At 55.2% G+C, this 17,709-nt stretch overlaps 1 protein-coding gene across 2 annotated transcripts; it reads right to left on the bottom strand.

Moving 5' to 3' along the window:
* On the bottom strand, positions 1 to 11,553 carry LOC137306197 (apolipoprotein C-II-like). Of its 2 annotated transcripts, none has more exons than XM_067975289.1 (4): positions 11,449 to 11,553; positions 3,691 to 3,761; positions 2,322 to 2,466; positions 1 to 334 (listed from the first exon to the last, which is right to left on the bottom strand). In XM_067975289.1, the coding sequence occupies exons 2-4, from the start codon at positions 3,743 to 3,745 to the stop codon at positions 256 to 258; spliced, it is 279 nt and encodes a 92-aa protein (XP_067831390.1). In that variant the 5' UTR covers positions 3,746 to 3,761; positions 11,449 to 11,553; the 3' UTR covers positions 1 to 255. The 2 variants fall into 2 exon arrangements, with proteins under 2 accessions (XP_067831390.1, XP_067831391.1); XM_067975290.1 differs by lacking the exon at positions 11,449 to 11,553 and adding an exon at positions 4,479 to 4,558.
* Positions 11,554 to 17,709: the final 6,156 nt, after the last annotated feature.

The following is a 17,709-nucleotide window of genomic DNA, read 5'->3' as shown; positions in this document are numbered from 1 at the left end:
TCAGGTGGATGGTCCTTCTTTTATTGTAGCGAGCAGAGAATCCTTACAATCATGTCTTTTATCGTTAAAACTGAAGTGGGACATGCTGGGGAATGTCCTTAACAGCGAGCTGTCTGCAGGCAAGGTTTATCTCACGTGACTGCGGCTCAGCCTGGTTAAGGACGGGACGCAGGTCAAACCTCGATCGATTTCTCTGCCCAGGTTATTTTTGACAGGCAGAATCACAGCTCCTTTCCGGCGAGTGGCAGACGAAATTCAAACCAAATGCATCACTTGGTCCATCAGGATATTGGTGTAAGTGGTAATCGCAGTCGAACTTCCATTAAACGCGGCTCTGTCAAAGGGAAATTCACAAACCCTGTTAGATAGACTCCGAGTCAATATGGTGAAATCCCAGGGCAGGTACAGGGTTAGATACAGAGTAAAGCTCCCTCTACACTGTCCCATCAAACTCTCCCAGGGCAGGTACAGGGTTAGATACAGAGTAAAGCTCCCTCTACACTGTCCCATCAAACACTCCCAGGGCAGGTACAGGGTTAGATACAGAGTAAAGCTCCCTCTACACTGTCCCATCAAACACTCCCAGGGCAGGTACAGGGTTAGATACAGAGTAAAGCTCCCTCTACACTGTCCCATCAAACACTCCCAGGGCAGGTACAGGGTTAGATACAGAGTAAAGCTCCCTCTACACTGCCCCATCAAACACTCCCAGGGCAGGTACAGCACGGGTTAGATACAGAGTAAAGCTCCCTCTACACTGTCCCGTCAAACACTCCCAGGGCAGGTACAGGGTTAGATACAGAGTAAAGCTCCCTCTACACTGTCCCGTCAAACACTCCCAGGGCAGGTACAGGGTTAGATACAGAGTAAAGCTCCCTCTTCACTGTCCCATCAAACACTCCCAGGGCAGGTACAGGGTTAGATACAGAGTAAAGCTCCCTCTACACTGTCCCATCAAACACTCCCAGAGCAGGTGGAGCACGGGTTAGGTACAGAGTAAAGCTCCCTCTTCACCGTCCCGTCAAACACTCCCAGGGCAGGTACAGGGTTAGATACAGAGTAAAGCTCCCTCTACACTGTCCCATCAAACACTCCCAGGGCAGGTACAGGGTTAGATACAGAGTAAAGCTCCCTCTACACTGTCCCATCAAACACTCCCAGGGCAGGTGGAGCACGGGTTAGGTACAGAGTAAAGCTCCCTCTTCACCGTCCCGTCAAACACTCCCAGGGCAGGTACAGGGTTAGATAAAGAGTAAAGCTCCCTCTACACTGTCCCATCAAACACTCCCAGGGCAGGTACAGGGTTAGATACAGAGTAAAGCTCCCTCTACACTGTCCCATCAAACGCTCCCAGGGCAGGTACAGGGTTAGATACAGAGTAAAGCTCCCTCTACACTGTCCCGTCAAACACTCCCAGGGCAGGTACAGGGGGTTAGATACAGAGTAAAGCTCCCTCTACACTGTCCCGTCAAACACTCCCAGGGCAGGTACAGCACGGGTTAGATACAGAGTAAAGCTCCCTCTACACAATCCCATCAAACACTCCCAGGGCAGGTATAGCACAGGGTTAGATACAGAGTAAAGCTCCCTCTACACTGTCCCATCAAACACTCCCAGGGCAGGTACAGCACAGGGTTATATAAAGAGTAAAGCTCCCTCAATACTGTCCCATCAAACACTCCCAGGGCAGGTACAGAGGGTTAGATACAGAGTAAAGCTCCCTCTACACCATCCCATCAAACACTCCCAGGGCAGGGACAGCATGGAATCTTTTACGCCCACCTGAGAGGGCAGACGGGGCCTTGGTCTCATCCGAAAGACGGCACCTCTGACAGTGCAGCACTCCCTCAGTACTCCCGGGCTGCATGTCGTGACACTACTATTCCCGGCCAGAATGGAGATGATTGGGTAATTCCCCCGTCAATCACTCCCCGAGACCGCACTGCTGTAAGCGACTGGGATCGACTTTACGCATGTAATTTGTGTTATGCAACCATCCTCCACTTAATGCATTTTGTTGGAGAAATAATCCTGCTATTATCGGGAGAGGTTGCTGCAGTTTCCGCCATGAGTTCAGTTTGCTGCAGTTCTTTTGCTGTAGTGCGCCTGTTTAAAGAAGACTCTGTTTGCTGAGCAAATAGAATTTTTCTGCTGTAAAATAAACTGCCGTTGACTCCCTCTGGAAGTCCCACCCCGCCTCCAACTCATTGGCTGACACAGTGGTGTCACTAGACACTCTGTTTGTTGTACGAAGCGGGGCAGAAAATTAAACTGAGAGGGAGTATCATCGACTGCCCTCTCCCCACTCACTCAACACTTACTTGAGATACTGGCTGGCTGTGGAGGAAGATGCTGAGTCAATCCATTCTGTCACTTGTGTTGACGCATTGTCCCAGTATCGCCAAAGTTTGTCTGTAAATCCTCCTTCGACTGGCTCATCCTCCAATACAGTTAGAGGTCTGGCTTCTGGAGAACACAAATCAAGGCCCTGTCATTTGAGACATGACACAACGACAGAAAGAAAGAAAGATTGCATTGCGACACCAATGAGGGGGCGGAGCCAGCGACAGTGAGGGGCGTGGCCTGTGTCAGTGGGTGGGAGGGGCCAGTGACAGTGAGAGGGTGGAGCTCGTGACCATGAGGGGGAGGAGCCAGTGACAGTGAGGGGCGGCGCCAGGAGTCTCAGTGAATGGGTGGAGCCAGAGACAGTGAGGGGAGGAGCCAGTGACAGTGAGGGGGAGGAGCCAGTGACAGTGAGGGGGAGCAGCCAGTGACAGTGAGGGAGAGGAGCCAGTGACAGTGAGGGGGAGGAGCCAGTGACAGTGAGGGGGAGCAGCCAGTGACAGTGAGGGGGAGCAGCCAGTGACAGTGAGGGAGAGGAGCCAGTGACAGTGAGGGGGAGGGGCCAGTGACAGTGAGGGGGAGGGGCCAGTGACAGTGAGGGGGAGGAGCCAGTGACAGTGAGGGGGAGGAGCCAGTGACAGTGAGGAGGTGCAGCCAGTGACAGTGAGGGGGAGGAGCCAGTGACAGTGAGGGGGAGGAGCCAGTGACAGTGAGGGAGAGGAGCCAGTGACAGTGAGGGGAGGAGCCAGTGACAGTGAGGGGGAGGAGCCAGTGACAGTGAGGGGAGGAGCCAGTGACAGTGAGGCGGAGCAGCCAGTGACAGTGAGGCGGAGCCAGTGACAGTGAGGAGGAGGAGCCAGTGACAGTGAGGGGGAGGAGCCAGTGACAGTGAGGGGAGGAGCCAGTGACAGTGAGGAGGAGCAGCCAGTGACAGTGAGGGGGAGGGGCCAGTGACAGTGAGGGGGAGGGGCCAGTGACAGTGAGGGAGAGGGGCCAGTGACAGTGAGGAGGAGCAGCCAGTGACAGTGAGGGGGAGGGGCCAGTGACAGTGAGGGGGAGGGGCCAGTGACAGTGAGGGGGAGGGGCCAGTGACAGTGAGGGGGAGGAACCAGTGACAGTGAGGGGGAGGGGCCAGTGACAGTGAGGGGGAGGGGCCAGTGACAGTGAGGGGGAGGGGCCAGTGACAGTGAGGGGGAGGGGCCAGTTGTGTGCCCCCTGACCCCCTCGACAGAGTGATCGAGGTCCCAAACCTGCCCTCAGAGCCCGTTTCCCTCAATCTCGGGACCAGTCCAGCTCCCTCTCTAACACGAAGGTAGAGCCTGCGAGAGAGACAATCAGGTATCTTACCACCAGAGCAGACTGCGAGCAGGATCAGGGCGAGGGCAATTAACTCCATCTTCATCGTCCTCTCTGCCGACCTGCAATAACAAGGAGCTGGCTGAGTTCCATTGGAACCGATCGATCAGGCCTCCTGCCCCTTCTGAGACCTGGGGGACGAACCCTTCTGTCTCAGATATTGCATCTTCCCCTGTTTCAGTCCCTTGAGGGACTCGCTCCTCAGCTTCCTGGTTGCATTTTATCTCCACTCTGCTGCCCCGTATCCTAACTCGCGCCAAGTCCTGTTCACCCACCCCCACCTCCCCGTGCGGTCCGGGAACCCCTCGATTTTAAAATTCTCATCCTTCTTTTCAAATCCTCGCCCCCTCTCCCTACCTCCCAGCCCCTACGACCCTCCGAGATCTCCGCGCTCCTCCAATTCTGGCCCATCCCCCGATTTCCATCGCTCCACCATTGGCGGCCGTGCCTTCAGCCGCCTGGGCCCTAAGCTCTGGAATTCCCTCCCTAAACCTCTCCGCCTCTCTCTCTCCTCCTTTAAGACGCTCCTTAAAACCTACTCCTTTGACCAAGCTTTTGGTCGCCTGTCCCTAATATCTCCTTAGGTGGCTCCTGTGAAGCTCCTTGGGACGTTTTGACGACATTATGAATGCGCTATATGAATGCGAATTGTTGTTGTTGTCAGCTGTACAATATCTTAATGCCAGGCGAGAAAGGGAAAATATATTCACACAATACCAACATCTGCCAATAGATGGCGCGATCTACCTTCTGATCTGTTCCATTGGCATTGGATTTACCTCAAGACTTCACCCCTCACTGGCGTAAATGGGATTCTCCCAATGTCTTCGAGTCATCCTGCGGGAGCTGGCCCACGTGCTCTGGTACAGTTATCAAAGTCCAACTCAATGAATGTTTCAGACAACTGAACGCAGTGTATTCAAATCGATCCAGGGCCAGGGGGGGAGCAAGGTCGCCACGTTTAAACTGGGGAAAAATAAACTCACTTCAGCTAGGTCAAGAGGGACCTCTTGACTTAGAGAGTGAGATCTGTTTGCAATAATCTGCCAGGTACAAACATAAACACCGGGGCTGGAGGGATGGGCTTTGATGGGAGAGTTAGGGGACTGGAGGGATGGGCTTTGATGGGGGAGTTAGGGGACTGGAGGGATGGGCTTCGATGGGGGAGTTAGGGGACTGGAGGGATGGGCTTCGATGGGGGAGTTAGGGTACTGGAGGGATGGTCTTCGATGGGGGAGTTAGGGACTGGAGGGATGGGCTTCGATGGGAGAGTTAGGGGACTGGAGGGATGGGCTTCGATGGGAGAGTTAGGGGACTGGAGGGATGGGCTTCGATGGGAGAGTTAGGGGACTGGAGGGAGGGGCTTCGATGGGAGGGTTAGGGGACTTGAGGGATGGGCTTCGATGGGAGAGTTCGGGTACTGGAGGGATGGGCTTCGATGGGAGAGTTAGGGTACTGGAGGGATGGGATTCGATGGGACAGTTAGGGGACTGGAGGGATGGGCTTCGATGGGGGAGTTAGGGTACTGGAGGGATGGGCTTCGATGGGAGAGTTAGGGGACTGGAGGGATGGGCTTCGATGGGAGAGTTAGGGGACTGGAGGGATGGGCTTCGATGGGAGGGTTAGGGGACTTGAGGGATGGGCTTCGATGGGAGAGTTCGGGTACTGGAGGGATGGGCTTCGATGGGAGAGTTAGGGTACTGGAGGGATGGGATTCGATGGGACAGTTAGGGGACTGGAGGGATGGGCTTCGATGGGGGAGTTAGGGTACTGGAGGGATGGGCTTCGATGGGAGAGTTAGGGACTGGAGGGATGGGCTTCGATGGGAGAGTTAGGGGACTGGAGGGATGGGCTTCGATGGGAGAGTTAGGGGACTGGAGGGATGGGCTTCGATGGGAGAGTTAGGGGACTGGAGGGATGGGCTTCGATGGGAGAGTTAGGGGACTTCAGGGATGGGCTTCGATGGGAGAGTTCGGGTACTGGGGGGATGGGCTTCGATGGGAGAGTTAGGGGACTGGAGGGATGGGCTTCGATGGGAGAGTTAGGGACTGGAGGGATGGGCTTCGATGGGAGAGTTAGGGACTGGAGGGATGGGCTTCGATGGGGGTGTTAGGGGACTGGAGGGATGGGCTTCGATGAGAGAGTTAGGGACTGGAGGGATGGGCTTCGATGGGAGAGTTAGGGACTGGAGGGATGGGCTTCGATGGGAGAGTTAGGGGACTGGAGGGATGGGCTTCGATGGGAGAGTTAGGGTACTGGAGGGATGGGCTTCGATGGGGGAGTTAGGGGACTGGAGGGATGGGCTTCGATGGGGGTGTTAGGGGACTGGAGGGATGGGCTTCGATGAGAGAGTTAGGGACTGGAGGGATGGGCTTCGATGGGAGAGTTAGGGGACTGGAGGGATGGGCTTCGATGGGAGAGTTGGGGGACTGGAGGGATGGGCTTCGATGGGAGAGTTAGGGGACTGGAGGGATGGGCTTCGATGGGAGAGTTAGGGGACTGGAGGGATGGGTTTCGATGGGAGAGTTAGGGGACAGGAGGGATGGGCTTCGATGGGAGAGTTAAGGTACTGGAGGGATGGGCTTCGATGGGAGAGTTGGGGGACTGGAGGGATGGGCTTCGATGGGAGAGTTAGGGTACTGGAGGGATGGGCTTCGATGGGAGAGTTGGGGTACTGGAGGGATGGGCTTTGATGGGAGAGTTGGGGGACTGGAGGGATGGGCTTCGATGGGGGTGTTAGGGGACTGGAGGGATGGGCTTTGATGGGGGAGTTAGGGACTGGAGGGATGGGCTTCGATGGGAGAGTTGGGGGACTGGAGGGATGGGCTTCGATGGGGGAGTTAGGGACTGGAGGGATGGGCTTCGATGGGGGAGTTAGGGGACTGGAGGGATGGGCTTCGATGGTAGAGTTAGGGGACTGGAGGGATGGGCTTCGATGGGAGAGTTAGGGGACTGGAGGGATGGGCTTCGATGGGAGAGTTAGGGGACTGGAGGGATGGGCTTCGATGGGAGAGTTAGGGGACTGGAGGGATGGGCTTCGATGGGAGAGTTAGGGTACTGGAGGGATGGGCTTCGATGGGAGAGTTGGGGGACTGGAGGGATGGGCTTCGATGGGAGAGTTAGGGGACTGGAGGGATGGGCTTCGATGGGAGAGTTAGGGTACTGGAGGGATGGGCTTCGATGGGAGAGTTAGGGGACTGGAGGGATGGGCTTCGATGGGAGAGTTAGGGTACTGGAGGGATGGGCTTCGATGGGAGAGTTGGGGGACTGGAGGGATGGGCTTCGATGGGAGAGTTGGGGTACTGGAGGGATGGGCTTCGATGGGAGAGTTAGGGGACTGGAGGGATGGGCTTCGATGGGGGAGTTAGGGGACTGGAGGGATGGGCTTCGATGGGAGAGTTAGGGGACTGGAGGGATGGGCTTCGATGGGGGAGTTAGGGTACTGGAGGGATGGGCTTCGATGGGAGAGTTAGGGGACTGGAGGGATGGGCTTCGATGGGAGAGTTAGGGGACTGGAGGGATGGGCTTCGATGGGAGAGTTAGGGGACTGGAGGGATGGGCTTCGATGGGGGAGTTAGGGGACTGGAGGGATGGGCTTTGATGGGAGGGTTAGGGTACTGGAGGGATGGGCTTCGATGGGAGAGTTAGGGGACTGGAGGGATGGGCTTCGATGGGAGAGTTGGGGGACTGGAGGGATGGGCTTCGATGGGAGAGTTAGGGGACTGGAGGGATGGGCTTCGATGGGAGAGTTAGGGGACTGGAGGGATGGGCTTCGATGGGAGAGTTAGGGTACTGGAGGGATGGGCTTCGATGGGAGAGTTGGGGTACTGGAGGGATGGGCTTCGATGGGAGAGTTGGGGGACTGGAGGGATGGGCTTCGATGGGAGAGTTGGGGGACTGGAGGGAGGGGCTTCGATGGGAGAGTCAGGGTACTGGAGGGATGGGCTTCGATGGGAGAGTTAGGGGACTGGAGGGATGGGCTTCGATGGGAGAGTTGGGGTACTAGAGGGATGGGCTTCGATGGGAGAGTTAGGGGACTGGAGGGATGGGCTTCGATGGGAGAGTTGGGGGACTGGAGGGATGGGCTTCGATGGGAGAGTTAGGGTACTGGAGGGATGGGCTTCGATGGGAGAGTTAGGGTACTGGAGGGATGGGCTTCGATGGGAGAGTTAGGGGACTGGAGGGATGGGCTTCGATGGGGGAGTTAGGGGACTGGAGGGATGGGCTTCGATGGGAGAGTTAGGGGACTGGAGGGAGGGGCTTCGATGGGAGAGTTAGGTGACTGGAGGGATGGGCTTCGATGGGGGAGTTGGGGGACTGGAGGGATGGGCTTCAATGGGAGAGTTAGGGGACTGGAGGGATGGGCTTCGATGGGAGAGTTAGGGTACTGGAGGGATGGGCTTCGATGGGAGAGTTGGGGGACTGGAGGGATGGGCTTCGATGGGAGAGTTGGGGTACTGGAGGGATGGGCTTCAATGGGAGAGTTGGGGGACTGGAGGGATGGGCTTCGATGGGAGAGTTAGGGGACTGGAGGGATGGGCTTCGATGGGAGAGTTAGGGGACTGGAGGGATGGGCTTCGATGGGAGAGTTAGGGGACTGGAGGGATGGGCTTCAATGGGAGAGTTAGGGGACTGGAGGGATGGGCTTCGATGGGAGAGTTAGGGAACTGGAGGGATGGGCTTCGATGGGAGAGTTAGGGGACTGGAGGGATGGGCTTCAATGGGAGAGTTGGGGGACTGGAGGGATGGGCTTCGATGGGAGAGTTAGGGTACTGGAGGGATGGGCTTTGATGGGAGAGTTAGGGGACTGGAGGGATGGGCTTCGATGGGAGAGTTAGGGGACTGGAGGGATGGGCTTCGATGGGAGAGTTAGGGGACTGGAGGGATGGGCTTCGATGGGAGAGTTAGGGGACTGGAGGGATGGGCTTCGATGGGGGAGTTAGGGGACTGGAGGGATGGGCTTCGATGGGGGAGTTAGGGGACTGGAGGGATGAGCTTCGATGGGAGAGTTAGTGGACTGGAGGGATGGGCTTCGATGGGAGAGTTAGGGGACTGGAGGGATGGGCTTCGATGGGAGAGTTGGGGGACTGGAGGGATGGGCTTCGATGGGGGAGTTAGGGGACTGGAGGGATGGGCTTCGATGGGAGAGTTAGGGGACTGGAGGGATGGGCTTCGATGGGGGAGTTAGGGGACTGGAGGGATGGGCTTCGATGGGAGAGTTAGGGTACAGGAGGGATGGGCTTCGATGGGAGAGTTAGGGGACTGGAGGGATGGGCTTCGATGGGAGAGTTAGGGGACTGGAGGGATGGGCTTCGATGGGGGAGTTAGGGACTGGAGGGATGGGCTTCGATGGGGGAGTTGGGGGACTGGAGGGATGAGCTTCGATGGGAGAGTTAGGGGACTGGAGGGATGGGCTTCGATGGGGGAGTTAGGGTACTGGAGGGATGGGCTTCGATGGGAGAGTTAGGGGACTGGAGGGATGGGCTTCGATGGGAGAGTTAGGGGACTGGAGGGATGGGCTTCGATGGGAGAGTTAGGGTACTGGAGGGATGGGCTTTGATGGGAGAGTTAGGGGACTGGAGGGATGGGCTTCGATGGGAGAGTTAGGGACTGGAGGGATGGGCTTCGATGGGAGAGTTAGGGACTGGAGGGATGGGCTTCGATGGGAGAGTTGGGGGACTGGAGGGATGGGCTTCGATGGGAGAGTCAGGGTACTGGAGGGATGGGATTCGATGGGAGAGTTAGGGGACTGGAGGGATGGGCTTCGATGGGAGAGTTAGGGACTGGAGGGATGGGCTTCGATGGGAGAGTTAGGGGACTGGAGGGATGGGCTTCGATGGGAGAGTTAGGGGACTGGAGGGATGGGCTTCGATGGGAGAGTTAGGGGACTGGAGGGATGGGCTTCGATGGGAGAGTTAGGGGACTGGAGGGATGGGCTTTGATGGGAGGGTTAGGGGACTGGAGGGATGGGCTTCGATGGGGGAGTTAGGGTACTGGAGGGATGGGCTTCGATGGGGGAGTTAGGGTACTGGAGGGATGGGCTTCGATGGGAGAGTTAGGGGACTGGAGGGATGGGCTTCGATGGGAGAGTTAGGGGACTGGAGGGATGGGCTTTGATGGGAGGGTTAGGGGACTGGAGGGATGGGCTTCGATGGGAGGGTTAGGGTACTGGAGGGATGGGCTTCGATGGGAGAGTTAGGGGACTGGAGGGATGGGCTTTGATGGGAGGGTTAGGGGACTGGAGGGATGGGCTTCGATGGGGGAGTTAGGGGACTGGAGGGATGGGCTTCGATGGGAGAGTTAGGGGACTGGAGGGATGGGTTTCGATGGGAGAGTTGGGGTACTGGAGGGATGGGCTTCGATGGGAGAGTTAGGGGACTGGAGGGATGGGCTTCGATGGGAGAGTGAGGGGACTGGAGGGATGGGCTTCGATGGGGGAGTTAGGGGACTGGAGGGATGGGCTTCGATGGGGGAGTTAGGGGACTGGAGGGATGGGCTTCGATGGGAGAGTGAGGGGACTGGAGGGATGGGCTTCGATGGGGGAGTTAGGGGACTGGAGGGATGGGCTTCGATGGGGGAGTTAGGGGACTGGAGGGATGGGCTTTTGGCCGTCAGGAGCGGGGGAGATTGCGGTCGGGCCCGGGTGATTGGGGGTCAGGGCTGGGTGATTGGGGGTTGGGTGATCAGGGGTCGGGGATCAGGAGAACTGGGGTCGGGGGTCGGGAGATCAGGGGTCGGGGGTCAGGAGATTAGGGATCCGACTTGCTCCTCCCAGCTCCAGTAAGTTAATTACCCTCTTGGTAGGGCCCAGCCGCCAATCACTGGGCCTGGTTTCCCTCAGGTTAAACCAATCTTGAAGAGGTGGGGAACCACAATCGGACATTAGGCCCCTATTTGTGTTCGCAAAGGGACTAACGCCTGTTTCAGGCCTGGATAAAGGACGCCTTCTGTTTGTCCTTATCGAATACGGTGGGCAGTGCACTTCCAGCCTGAAATATGTGCACTCTTCTTGCCCGCCATATTGGGGTCTTAGTAGCCCGAGTAGCGCCTGAGCAACGGGTGCTGCACGGACCAATTTCCGAGAGAGAGAGAGTGACAGAGAGAGAGTGACAGAGAGAGAGTGATATAGAGGGAGAGTGACAGAGATGGAGAGAGAGACAGAGACAGAGAGAGAGACAGACAGAGAGACAGAGAAAGAGAGAGAGACAGAGAGAGAGAGAGAGACAGAGAGAGAGTGATATAGAGGGAGAGTGACAGAGACATAGAGAGAGTGACAGAGAGAGAGAAACAGAGAGAGAGAGACAGAGAGAGAATGACAGAGAGAGAGAGTGATAGAGAAGGAGAGTGACAGGGCGAGGGAATGACAGAGAGGGTGAGTGACAGAGAGAGTGACAGAGAGAGAGTGACAGAGATAGAGAGAGTGACAGAGACAGAGAGAGAGTGACACAGAGAGAGAGACAGAGAAAGAGTGACAGAGAGAGACAGTGAGAGAGTGACAGCGAGAGAGCGAGAGAGAGAAGGAGAGAAAAAAATAGAGAGAGAGAGAGAGACTGTGCCCCTGGGAGTCTGGATGAGTCTGCCCAGACACAGGAGCAGGAGTCACGTCTCGGCAGGTCCTGGGCTTCACAGAGAGTTAAAAACTGTTGGGTGGAAAAGCAGAAATTGGGACGGAAGGGGAAAGTGAGGATTTTGGAAGCAGCTTCATAACATACGAAAAGAAAAGGGGAACAGGCCAATATTTTAACTCACCCAAATCCTCCGAGGGCAACTGGCCTGGATTCTGCTGCTGAACGTTACAGGCGACAATGTCAATTTGCCCTTTGGCAAGTCAGCCAATGCGTGTGGGAAGCAGCTTTCAACACAGGAGGCTGGCTGGCCAGCCCCGTTGACTGACAGGCCCCAAGGTCTCCTTGACAACACGGGGTAATGGTGCAATCTCTGGACAGGTGACCCCGGGTTCAGGGACATGCTCTACCAACAGCGGGCCTAGCTCCCTATAAAGCCTGAGTAAATTCTCGAGCAGAGGGCACGTAGGCATATCCTAGCTTTTCCCCAATCTCACCAATTCTTACATCGAACCTACAGCACAGAAACAGGCCATTCGGCCCAACTGCTCTATCCCGGTGTTTATGCTCCACACGAGCCTCCTCCCTCCCTACTTCATCTCACCCTCTCACCATGTCCTTCTATTCCTTTCTCCCTCATGTGTTTATCCAGCTTCCCCTTAAATCCATCTACACTATTCACCTCAACTACTCCTTGTGGGAGCGAGTTCCACATTCTCACCACTCTCTGGGTGAAGAAGTTTCTCCTGAATTCCCTATTGGATTTATTAGTGACTATCTTATATTTACGGCCCCCTAGTTCTGGTCTCCCCCACAAGTGGAAACATCTTCTCTACATCTACCCTATCGAACCCCTTCATAATCTTAAAGACCTCTATCAGGTCACCCCTCAGCCTTCTCTTTTCGAGAGAAAAGAGCCCCAGCCTGTTGAGCCTTTCCTGATAGTTATAACCTCTCAGTTCTTGTGAATCTTTTTTGCACCTTCTCCAGTGCCTCTTTTTTATAATATGGAGACCAGAACTGTGCTCAGTGCTCCTAGTGTGGTCTAACCAAGGTATATGGAGACCGGAACTGTGCACAGTGCTCCAAGTGTGGTCTAACCAAGGTATATGGAGACCGGAACTGTGCACAGTGCTCCAAGTGTGGTCTAACCAAGGTATATGGAGACCGGAACTGTGCACAGTGCTCCAAGTGTGGTCTAACCAAGGTATATGGAGACCGGAACTGTGCACAGTGCTCCAAGTGTGGTCTAACCAAGGTATATGGAGACCGGAACTGTGCACAGTGCTCCAAGTGTGGTCTAACCAAGGTATATGGAGACCGGAACTGTGCACAGTGCTCCAAGTGTGGTCTAACCAAGGTATATGGAGACCGGAACTGTGCACAGTGCTCCAAGTGTGGTCTAACCAAGGTATATGGAGACCGGAACTGTGCACAGTGCTCCAAGTGTGGTCTAACCAAGGTATATGGAGACCGGAACTGTGCACAGTGCTCCAAGTGTGGTCTAACCAAGGTATATGGAGACCGGAACTGTGCACAGTGCTCCAAGTGTGGTCTAACCAAGGTATATGGAGACCGGAACTGTGCACAGTGCTCCAAGTGTGGTCTAACCAAGGTATATGGAGACCGGAACTGTGCACAGTGCTCCAAGTGTGGTCTAACCAAGGTATATGGAGACCGGAACTGTGCACAGTGCTCCAAGTGTGGTCTAACCAAGGTATATGGAGACCGGAACTGTGCACAGTGCTCCAAGTGTGGTCTAACCAAGGTATATGGAGACCGGAACTGTGCACAGTGCTCCAAGTGTGGTCTAACCAAGGTATATGGAGACCGGAATTGTTCACAATGCTCCAAGTGTGGTCTAACCAAGGTTCTATACAAGTTTAACATAACTTCTCTGCTTTTCAATTCTATCCCTCTAGAAATGAACCCCAGTGCTTGGTTTGTCTTTTTATGGCCTTATTAACCTGCGTTGCTACGTTTAGTGATCTGTAGCCCCATGTCCCTCTGCTCCTCTATCCCGTCGGTGCATATGTTTCACTAGTTGATCTCACGATAGCACTGGTTTAATCGAAAGTCGAATCATAGAAAATTTACGGCACAGAAGGAGGCCATTCGGCCCATCGTGTCGGTGCCGGCCGGAAACGAGCCACCCGGCCTGATCCCCCTTCCCAACTCTCCGTGTCAATCCTCTTTCTTCTGAAGTTGTCCGTTCTCAGGACAGGCGATGGACTTTTAATGTTCCTTCTCTGAGAGGTTTCAGTCGGATGGACAGCTCTGTATGTGTCCCATTTGCTTATTGCAAAGTTCCACCAGCCTAGACATCCTGCAGAAGGTACACAAACCTCGATTTTAAGCCAGGGTGCGAGCGTGGGGTGGAGAGGAGGGTGGAGCCAGCGACAAGGAGGGTGGGGGAACGTTTTAACTGCCGGGCCTCAACACCAATTCCCAGGAGATTCTCCCGCCTCAATCCCGGCGGGAATGGGCGGGGGTGGGGAGTGAGCTCGGCGGACGATTGTTGTCAGGGGGAACGGACCGAGGGAGCAGCTCCTGGCCCGCAAGGAAAGCATTAAATGCTCACCTTGCTGCGCCCTCTCCCGACCTTCGATCCTTCCGACAGACCATCTGACACAGGCCCAATGGCGGTGGGCACGAGCAGGGTATGAACAAGGTGAGTGACGACCCTGGTCCGATTTTAACCGTCCGTTGGCCCTACTTGGACCTCTGGTGCACGGGGGTTAAAATCGGGCCGATAGGTTCAAATTATCACATGGCCCGACACTGGGACTCAGCTCAGACCTTGACAAGTGATCCATGGCTCTACCTCGTCCTTATCTGTCAGCTTTACCTTTCAAGGCTGTTTTCCAAGGGCTACAAGCTTTGTGGATTCTTGCTGTTGATAACGAGCTTTAGGGAAATACAAAATACAAACATTGGGCAAAAGATAAAGAGTGCAATTATACATAACAACATGTACATGGAGAGTTAAGGATAGATTGCATAGACTAGGCTTTGAGTGTAGAAGATTAAGGGATGATCTAATTGAGGTGTTTAAGATGATTAAAGGGTTTGACAGGGTAGATAGAGAGAAACTATTTCCTCTGGTGGGGGGAGCCCCGAACAAGGGGGCATAACCTTAAAATTAGAGCCAGGCCGTTCAGGGGTGATGTCGGGAAGCACTTCTTCACACAAAGGGGAGTGGGAATCTGGAACTCTCTCCCCCCGAAAAAGCTGTTGAGGCCGGGGGTCAATTGAAAATTTCAAGACTGAGATTGATCGATTTTTGTTGGGTGAGGGGATTAAGGGTTGGGGAACCAAGGCGGGCAGATGGAGTTAAGCTCCAGATCAGCCATGATCTCATTGAATGGCGGAACAGGCTCGAGGGGCTGAACGGCCTCCTCCCGCTCCTACGTTCCTAAGTGTCAGCGTTCTCCAGCCTGTGGGTTCGAGCCCCAGTCCAGGGGCTTGAGTCTTAAGTTTGAAATGAGTTGCTGCTCCACTGAAGGCGCCCGTACGATCAAACGCACGGCTTAGCGTCCAGGCCAGCAAGCGAAGCCTTGTTCACAATGTTCCCCGGCCCTTCCCAAAGGGATTGGGAATCTTGCCACTGTTAATGGACGCCCCATTCCCAGAGTCACACGGAGTGCAGCGTAACAGATAGAGGCAATCTTATCATTGGAGCAATGTTATTGAATGAGGCAAGGAGATGCCTTCAAAAGCCAAATGCGTTCCTGTAGAGAGGTTTGTAACCGTTGTGTATCTGTCCTCTTATTTATATGTCTGAAGGTCGTTGAATTCCTGAAACAAACATTCGAAAAATTCGCAGTCAGCGGCAGGGTTACGTAGAATCACATCGAATTTACAGCACAGAAACAGGCCATTCGGCCCATCTGGTCCATGCCGGTGTTTATGCTCCACACGAGCCTCCTCCCTCCCGACTTCATCTCACCCTATCACCATATCCTTCTATTCCTTTCTCCCTCATGTGTTTATCCAGCTTCCCCTTAAATGCATCTACACTATTCACCTCAACTACTCCTTGTGGTAACGAGTTCCATAGGCTTAGAATCATAGTACAGAAGGAGGCCATTCAGCCCCTCGAGTCCGTGCCGGCTCTATGCAAGAGCAATCCAGCTAGTCCCACTCCCACACCCTATCCCCATAGCCCTGCAAATTTTTTCCTTTCAAGTACTTATCCAGTTCCCTTTTGAAGGCCATGATTGAATCTGCCTCCATCACCCCCTCGGGCAGTGCATTCCAGATCCTAACCACTCGCTGTGTAAAAAGGTTTTTCCTCATGTCGCCTTTGGTTCTTTTGCCAATCACCTTAAATCCATGTCCTCTGGTTCTTGACCCTTCCGCCAATGGGAACAGTTTCTCTCTATCTACTCTGTCTAGACCCTTCATGATTTTGAACACCTCGATCAAATCTCCTCTCAACCATCTCTGTTCCAAGGAGAACAACCCCAGCTTCTCCAGTCTATCCCCGTAACTAAAGTCCCTCATCCCTGGAATCATTCGAGTAAATCTCTTCTGCACCCTCTCTAAGGCCTTCACATCTTCCCTTGTATTCCCTCGAGTGTAGAAGATTAAGGGGTGATCTAATCGAGGTGTTTGAGATGATTAAAGGATTCGATAGGGTCGATAGAGAGAAACTATTTCCTCTGGTGGGGGGAGTCCAGAACAAGGGGGCAGAACCTTAAAATTAGAGCCAGGCCGTTCAGGGGTGATGTCGGGAAGCACTTCCTCACACAAAGGGGAAGTGGGAATCTGGAACTCTCTCCCCCCAAAAAGCTGTTGAGGCCGGGGGTCAATTGAAAATTGTCAAGACTGAGATTGATGGATTTTTGTTGGGTGAGGGGATTAAGGGTTACAGAACCAAGGCGGGTAGATGGAGTTAAGATACAGATCAGTCATGATCCAATTGAATGGCAGGACAGGCTCGAGGGGCTGAATGGCCTCCCCCTGTTCCACATTCTCACCACTCTCTGAGTAAAGAAGTTTCTCCTGAATTCCTTATTGGATTTATTAGTGATTATCTTGTTGGATTAAGACTCCAGTTCCCGCTAACTGCAGGGGTCCTGTCTGAAGTACGTTCAGGCCAGACTCAATCCAGCTATTGGCTGTGGGGTTCACGACTTAAAACAGCCACAGAATTGACCGCGATAGGATCTGTGCTGCTGAGGCCCGAAATCCATCTCCCACTCCCCTGCTCCCTGTCTCCCACTCCCCTCTCCTCCATTTCCCACTCCTCACTCTCTGCCTCCTCCGTCTCTCTGTCTCCCACTCCCCTCTCCCTGCCTCCCACTCCCATCTCCCTGTCTCCCACTCCCCTCTCTCCCTGTCTCCCTCTCCCCCCTCCCTGTCTCCCACTCCCCTCTCTCCCTGTCTCCCTCTCCCCCCTCCCTGTCTCCCTCTCCCCCCCTCTCCCTGTCTCCCTCTCCCCTCTCTCCCTGTCTCCCTCTCCCCCCCTCCCTGTCTCCCTCTCCCCCCCTCCCTGTCTCCCTCTCCCCCCCTCTCCCTGTCTCCCTCTCTCCCTGTCTCCCTGTCTCCCTCTCCCCCCCCTCTCCCCCCCTCTCCCTGTCTCCCTCTCCCCCCCTCCCTGTCTCCCTCTCCCCCCTCTCCCTGGCTCCCTCTCCCCCCTCTCCCTGTCTCCCTCTCCCCTCTCTCCCTGTCTCCCTCTCCCCCCCTCCCTGTCTCCCTCTCCCCCCCTCCCTGTCTCCCTGTCTCCCTCTCCCCCTCCCCTCTCCCCCCCTCTCCCTGTCTCCCTCTCCCCCCCTCCCTGTCTCCCTCTCCCCCCTCTCCCTGGCTCCCTCCTCCCCCCTCTCCCTGGCTCCCTCTCCCCCCTCTCCCTGTCTCCCTCTCCCCCCTCTCCCTGTCTCCCTCTCCCCCCCTCCCTGTCTCCCTCTCTCCTCTCTCCCTGTCTCCCTCTCCCCTCTCTCCCTACTCCCTCTCCCCTCTCTCCCTCTCCCCTCTCTCCCTGTCTCCCTCCCCCCTCTCCCTGTCTCCCTCTCCCCTCTCTCCCTGTCTCCCTCTCCCTTCTCTCCCTCTTCCTGTCTCCCTCCCTGTCTCCCTCTCCCTGTCTCCCTCCCTTCTCTCCCTGTCCCCTCTCTCCCTGTCTCCCTTTCTCCCACTCCCCTCTCTCCCACTCCCAGTTTGTATCTCAGATGCTGATATTCCCTCCTGTGTCATTGCAAACCTTTCTATTTGCGTTCTGGACCCACTGGATGGACAGATCGACAAGTCCACCCAGCAGTAAACAGAAGGGAGTGTTTGGTTAAAGTTGTTGATTTTGAAATGAACAAACAGTGTGATCTTGATATGGGACAGACCCTTTCCCCTGGGGCCCAGCCTGACTCTTGGTTCAGGAGCTCGGCAGAATGTGTTGTGATCACCTGGCTTCAAACATCTCTCCGTCAACTCGAGGTTTGTGGTCACAGAGGGA

This window comes from Heptranchias perlo, chromosome 42 (genome assembly GCF_035084215.1).
Source record: "Heptranchias perlo isolate sHepPer1 chromosome 42, sHepPer1.hap1, whole genome shotgun sequence".
NCBI lineage: Eukaryota > Metazoa > Chordata > Chondrichthyes > Hexanchiformes > Hexanchidae > Heptranchias > Heptranchias perlo.
Note: the sequence above shows the minus strand (reverse complement) of the source record. Positions and strands in the feature narration are given on the sequence as shown.